Source organism: Struthio camelus, chromosome 9 (genome assembly GCF_040807025.1).
Source record: "Struthio camelus isolate bStrCam1 chromosome 9, bStrCam1.hap1, whole genome shotgun sequence".
Taxonomy (NCBI): domain Eukaryota; kingdom Metazoa; phylum Chordata; class Aves; order Struthioniformes; family Struthionidae; genus Struthio; species Struthio camelus.
In genome coordinates, this window is record NC_090950.1 from 29545496 (window position 1) to 29553156 (window position 7661).

The 7661-nt window shown below is 38.9% G+C and overlaps 1 protein-coding gene across 2 annotated transcripts in view; it reads left to right on the plus strand.

Moving 5' to 3' along the window:
• Window positions 1-1741, plus strand: part of BCHE (butyrylcholinesterase) — a 52750-nt gene extending 51009 nt beyond the window's left edge. For both annotated transcript variants that reach the window (XM_068954287.1, XM_009668541.2), the window contains exon 4: window positions 1432-1741. In XM_068954287.1, the coding sequence (XP_068810388.1) occupies window positions 1432-1556 (125 nt within the window). In that variant the 3' untranslated portion in view covers window positions 1557-1741. The remainder of the gene's footprint in view (window positions 1-1431) is intronic.
• The last annotated feature ends 5920 nt before the right edge of the window (window positions 1742-7661 follow it).

Sequence of the window (7661 nt, forward strand, 5' to 3'; positions counted from 1 at the left end):
ATTTACTCTTCATAGTTTTACTTCTACAAGCAGAAGTAGAGAACCACACCAAGAAAAGTTTGTATTTCTGCTCTCACTGAAACCAAGTAGTAATGAAAATCTCATTTCAAAGTTTCATTAAATTGCCATCTGGATTTCCAGACCAAAAGGGTTTGGAAATGTGGAGCTGAACTGCAGATAAGCAACTAAATTACTGGATGCTTCTCCAAACTAAATCTCTGAATCTGTTAACTCTCTTTCCAGAATATTTTCTCTACTGATGTGTAAAACACAAAAGTATTTCATTTTCACATAACCAGCTAAACTTACAGTGCTGTCAGATCATAAAAAAGGAGAGAGGGGTGTATTTATGGAGGAAAGGGGCCTATATTCTATCCTAGCAGAAGAACATAAAATCAGAAGAGCATAAAGCAACGATGGAAATGGTGTAGCACGAGCACAATTACCAAATTTTTTTGGAAGCAAGTTATGGCAATATGAGAGACTGAGATAATTAGGTCCAGAATGCCTTCATAGATCACAAATGCCTTCTAAACTTTAAGAAAAAAATACATCAACAAGAGATCTAAAATAATGACCCATAGTAAGCAATAAACTCTAAGTGTTATCGTCCCCTTACCTGCTGTATGTATCGTTCCTACAACGTACCCAAGTTCCTCCCTGGGCTAATTACCTTTTGGGAATGGAGAAAGTGATCCCTGTCCATAAGATACTTTGGGAACCTTCCAAAATGATTTATTTTTGTTACTCTTCTTAACCTCACCCTCTGCTGTGAGGCCTATAACAAGATTTGGCAATAAATATTGTCTTGGGACATAGGATTAGTTGGCACATATTTATAATAAGAAAAAAGCAAATGTTTTTATGTTGACATTGAGCACATTTCACTGCATCTTTCTCCAAACTTATGTCTTTTATGCACTAAACATACATTTATTTCAAAGCAGGGTGAAATCCTGACCCTTATTCAATCTAAGGGCAACTTCATTGTCGTTTTGAGCAGAGCTGCAATTTCACTGTATCTTTGTATGTACCTATCTCAGTTTGCATGGGAGTATTCTTTGGAGCATGTAGACTTCACTTTAAAATATTTTGAACCAAAATAATAGTTTGAAGATTTCAGAAAGACGTGACTTTATGACGACTAATTTGATGGACATGAATATTAGCTAAAAAGCCACAAATCTACTCCATAAGTATATTTATTATCTTGAAGTGCATGTCAGGATGATCTCTTTCCACTCCCTCCTTCCTGATCTAAAGGAGTGTTAAAGACTGAATTTCCAACCTTCCCAGGTTGGGGAAAAGAGACAAAGGAAGACTAGCCTACAGTGTACTTAGAGCAAATGACAACGATAATCAAAAATATTTTCAATTAGCATTTAGAGAGATTCAAATTTAGATTAATGTAACCCATTTCATGTTTTACAGGAAGCGTTGATGAAGCAGAACGAGAGTGGAAAGCAGGATTCCATCGCTGGAACAATTACATGTCGGACTGGAAAAATCAATTTAATGATTACACTAGCAAGAAGGAGAGATGTGCAGGTCTCTAATTAATATGTTTACCCTTCCCAGTATGTCTGTATTACTGTTGATCAAGGCAAATATACAGGTACTTCTAATACATTTAGCATTAAATGTTATGCAGATTTAAAGAAATGTTGTGGGTATAACATTGATTCCCTAGATCTTTCATTTATGTTTACCTTGCGTCTCAATAAACAACAAGGCATCCGTACCCTTTGAAGCTTCAGTGTGTTAAATAGGACTATAAATATTATAGTCTGAAGATTAGTGATGTACATGTTATTACAAACAGTAGCTGCTTAAATTCACACTTCAAAGAAATAATGTTGTGTTATAGAAAAATTGATGTTTTAAATAGAAATAGCAGTTTTAGAATATTGTTATGCAAAACACAATTGGTCTTGATCTTTGACTGCAATGCTACAGCACTTAAACCTTACTTCAGACATAATTTAATTGACATAAATATCATTTGGTGCGTCCAGCAAAGTCATCATCTCTTTATGTTTATTTGTTAGACCAGAAAGTTTTAAGGCGGACATTAAAGCCTGAATTATTACTGCTTTATGGCCAAATCTGTAGGACAGCCAAAGCAGGACAGTATTCAAGCTATCTATTGAAGGCCTAAAAATCATCTGCACCCTGTGCTAGTACAATTGTGAAGTGAGCCAGAATAACCGTGAAGCCTCCACTTCTGCTATCCCCATCTTGCAAAGAGTGAGGACCAAGGGATTCGCAAAGTAACGAATCCACAGCCAGGGCCACCCTTCCCCTGCTCTCACATCTTCAGTCTGCACAACTCTCTGCTGTGGAGGTAAGCTCTGATTACAGTGATTTTTTTCCACTGGGTTACCTCCCAGGCAAGGGGCAACCCCACGTTTGCAGGAATACGCACCGAAGTTTTTTTTTTTTTGTACACATGCAAAAAAGCACCAGTCTGCATGGTTCATCAGATATTGGTCATGAAAGCTCAACCAGACAGAGCAGGGACCTTGCCCTGAAACACTTCTGCATTTCAGGAAAAGCATAGAAAGACGTCATGCAAGTGGTTGGGACAACTGGGCTCTTTCAGATGGCCACTCATGTAGGTAACTCCTCCTCCTACTTCTCTGCTTCTGGAGGGCACTGGAAGTTATAAGCCTCAGTAACACCTTAATAAGCTTCCTTTCACTGTCCCATGTGGGAGGCATAAATGTCAAAAATTTGATAAACATGAGGAGGATGTAAAAGGAACAAACCATCTCATAAATAAATTATCCTGAAGCTATTTACAAAAGTAATAGCCTTTCACTGTACCCATTTCCTGTGCTAGTGATCACAAGCTCTTGTAAAATTCCTTGCTGAATTTGGCATACTGATGAGATCTGGATAACAGAGTGGTCTCTTCAGTGGTCAATTTTGCCACATACAAAAAGGCTCACCATTTATTTTCCAGAAAAGCTAAACTCTGCAACCCAAGATGGCTTTTCATCCTTTCAGTTGTTATTAAGAGAATACAATTATTTCCTGAGTAAGTTATGAAATAAAAGAGGAAAAAAAAGGCAAACCACCCTTCTATCACAGTTTTTCTGAAGACCACGTTCAAACTTCTACAATCAAAAATCTGACCATTTTTGAACAGGCTAGTTATAGCTATAAAGGTATCTAGGAGTTTAAAAAAAACTCCTTTTCATACCATGTTTATACCACAAGTAATTATCTCATTGCATACATTAGCACAACTACCGATATTAAAAACAGCATGGAGAGCTGTGTCACTCTACAGCACACCGGATATTTACTGAATATTCCTCATACTGCTGATAGCTACAGAAGAAGTGCCAGAGGGTTGGATCTGCCCATCGCCACGTCCCTCTACACGCGCTCCAGAGGTGCTGGGTACCAGCCCTCCGTGGCGAACCTCCGCAGGAACACCACCGCTCCCAGCACACTTACACGCAGCACTTTTCTTTGGTATCCTCTCTTCAGCTATATTTCACTAAGTATCTGTCTAATCAGCCCAATCAGTTAAAAAAAATCTGAGCTAATTAAAATATACAAATAACCTTTGGGAAAGGGGGTTGTAAAGCAGTTTATAAAATATTTCATTGGTTAGGTATCTTTGTATATGCTGTTAGCTAGGCTGGATAAGGTCTATTTAAAGAATAATACTCTTTCGCACAGTATGTGCACTGCATCTGTGACATGATCTTAAAGAGGAATAGAGATGGGAGAAAGAGGAAAGAGTAAAATAAAGCTTAAGACACTCTTTGAAGAGCCATTTTACTGATTTTCTTGATGTCAATATACTGATAGCTTTGTTTTTCATATGCTCGAGAAGGACTTAATTATCTGTTATATCATTCACATGAAATCAACATATCATGTAGACATATACCCATATCCCACACTTATCTAAATATAATAAAACCTTAAGTATTTGGACTTACGTGGCTTTAGTAATGAAGAGCTAAAAAAGATCAGTCCCCATTGTGAAGAGTTTAAAATTGAAGGTCAAATGTACTTGATATCATTTGAGGAGACTATCAGTGTCATTGCTTAACACAGTGCTTGCATAGTAGAGGGGACAGCTCACCCAAACTTCACTGAGGATGTAATGTTGTTAATTAATGATTTCTCTTGGCTCAAAAGAGGCAAGAAACCAAGGTTTCTCTGTGAAGCCAGGGAAAATGTGTTGATACTTTCAACTCATACTTGATATCTGAAGCAAGAATTTTGAATTTAGTCCCAGAGCTGCTGGAAGATTATAATAAAACGAACTTCAGTGCCAATGAAAATGTTGGCATTAAACCAGTTGTCATTAGGTTTATAAGCTAACAGCACACTGATTAAATTACAGACATTTCACACTTATTTTAGAGATAGTCATAAGAGGGTTGAAGTCAGAAGTTTCCCAACAAATCTGTTTTAATTAAGAACTCCAATTCTGGAATTTTTAATGTTTTGTCTAAAGAAATTTGGACCAGACGAGCTCTCAGTAAACTTAAGTGTTATTTGAGAAAAACCCTACCCGCGATCCTGCTGGAGTATCCAACAGGAAAGGAGCTGGCGCGCTCAGGATACCGGGGTCAAGGGGCTCTGCAGGGTTCCGCGTCCCTTGTGCCGGTCAAGACCGAAGCTTTCTGGCTCCAGAAGGGGTGTCTGGAAGCTGCCCCAGCACTGGCCCTTCACTCATCCAGGGGTTCTCAGACCAGCCAGCTTTTCTCTAGCAGAGCTAAAAACCCAAAGGCTCTCAGGCTTCCTTGCAATCACAGCTTTTACACCCATAACTTGGATTTTTGGAACTGGCTTTCAGGCTTTTTAATCCATCCCTCTAGGTTTATCATGCAGAGGAAGCCAAATTTCCGTTTAACTGGAAGCTTGGCTTTTTGGCCCCTCTTCGGTCACTGGAGGCTCAGCCTATTTATAGAGCAGCAATCTCTGCTCTATAAATACATAGATATACACACAGAATTTAGCTCTTTGTTAATACGTAGCTCTGATATGTCTGTGAATAGAAAGGAACCGAGGCAACTCTCCATAATCCCATAGATGGAAATGTATCTTTGCAACATAGTGAATATAAATTTTTTACTTTAAGTAGAGTGCTGTAGAGAAAATTATCTTGGATTCTGGAGAAACTAATGGAACTGCCAGAACATATTATTTATATTGCATGATGTACAAGCTTAATATGACCTCTCTGGGCCTCTCTAATGTTCCTGTTACAATGAATCATCAGCAAGGATTCAGCCCATTGCCATATGCAGATATCATACAGACTAATCTGAATATCATATTAATGGTATACATATATGTATTTGTCTCTGTCAACATCACAGCATTGTCTTCTTCTCAGGAGTGATTATAGTTCATGCATTTCTACTGGCTCAGCACCAGCTCTGCAACCTCAGCAGCAGCTATTTAGAGGCTCCTAATAAACACCACAATGCTTCGGTTACACCTGCAACATGTCCAGCTATTAAAAAGCAGCCCATGGTGCCACTACCAAATGCCAGCCAGAGCACACTAGATAGGAAGGGCAAGGGACCTTCCCCTCCAGTCAAAAAAAATTCCAGCATTTTTGCCCCAGAATCATCAGCAATTAAATGGCTAAATAGTAGATATGGAGCTACTACACAGCCTAGTATTTCTGTTCTGATAATTCCAGCCAAAAGATTCTCCCACTGAATTACAAAACAGGCTTAGGAGCTTGCCAGCTATTCCAGCTATGGGGCGAGGAACGAAACCAGCAGCTCTGGCTCGAACTCAGGGTCTGCTGGAGAGCGTGAGTGCCAGCTGACGACTTTCTCACCGACTTTTTCCTCTTCCAGTCAGCAGAGCTACAGGCATTTGCCCAAAAGTCTGACCACTCTTGGCTGGTGAGCAGCTCTAATGCCACGAACCTGTGTAACAGATATGTGCAGCTGGACATGTTTACCACTGCCCATCCATCTGGAGCACATGCCACACACCACTCGACTGACTCTGGGTGGACTGGGAGCAAGAATCTGTTAGGAAAAGTTCCTGGCCGAATGACAAGTTTTCATTTATTCTCAGCTGTGTAAGGTTCTAGGTGGGTTTTCCTATTGCTAGGTGAATTACTGCTATAGGTGGCTGAAGAAAATTTATCTAGCATCTATAGTAATGATAAATTTTAGACTAAATGAATACTATGGCTTAGCGATCTACAAGAGGTATTTGGAAACAGTGTATGCACATAGTCAATACTTAACAACACTGACCCCGTTCTCTGCGCAGACAGCCACTGCTCTAAAATTGTGCTATGGACTTTAGAGGCTACGCATCCATATACACATACACACACACAAAAAAAAAAATCTGTTCACCAGAAATTGCTTCTCAACACTGTTTCTCTAACCTTTGCAAGCAACAGCAACTTGGGAATGAAGCTTATGTAAAGGCTGTATATGTTAAGGTTTATTTTTTTAATATTTTCCAAAATGTGTCATCTAACTGGAGACTTAAATGATTACAGGACTTTCTGATATAAACCAATAAACACCTCAGCCAAATCAGTCATTCACAGGTAAAAGTTCAAAGCTTTTGCTCTGATTTCAATTGTTTTAGGACCAAATTTTATGAACAACATAATTAGCTGTTTCTAAATGCATCATAAGACAAGATAATTCCTTCCTGACCCCTGCTGAAGTCTTGAAGCATGAATACCGATTATCTTTTCACACATAAACCTGTGAGCATTTTGTTGATAAACTAGATTAGTTGCACTCATAAAAACTTTAACTCATAGCCTTAATGACTACAATGCAGCGATGTGAATCTACAGTTAACGCACGTGTGAAATTTTGAGAGGCTTTTAATTGGATTGCAGGTGAGTTTAAATAAGGCTTCCAGGCATACTGCATGTGAAAAGGCTGGGCTGTAGGTGGGTTAGTTGCATGATGATTTTGGTTAGTTTGGGGAGTATTAGGAGGAAAAAATGAATCCTAGTTCAAGTACAGGTCCTGTCACACAGGAGTGAGTGATGAGAACCACAGCAGCTTACAGACTTCAGGAGTCACGTTCAGACTTTACCAAATCCAGTCATTACTTACATCACCTTCTCTTTAAGGATACTCTCATTCTGGTCAGGCTTCTAGAGATCGCCTGGAAATCACTCGCATTTCGAAAGTGCAGAAATATCTGGTGCCTGGAAAAGAACGACAGCTTCGGCTTTTAAAATTCCACTTCCATTTTAATATATTCCAGGAACTAATGTTTTAGCCACTATTAATAGCACAATGTATGAATGGTGTAGGTGGTTCTTGCAGTTTGGGAGTGCTGTGGTTAATTTCTTTAATTTATAAAGTATTTATAAGTCCTCAGTTATACTGAGCAGTGGTATAAGTGTGTAGGCAGAAAGCAGTTATCTCCGCACCTCTCAATCTTCCAAATTAAATTCGCTCTTGCAGCATGTCTAATCACTTCAGGGCACCTCATCATCTTCTCTCTATTACAGGCTAGGCAGCACCATTTCTTGCAAAATAGATACATATATTTCAGTGGAGTTTTAAAGATTGATCCTATTTTATTATCTTATATGTGAGGGAATTAGGGTTTAACCCAGAATAAGCAGCAAGAGATGTGACTGATCATTTACCAAGAATTATTTAGAAAGCCACGCACATGCA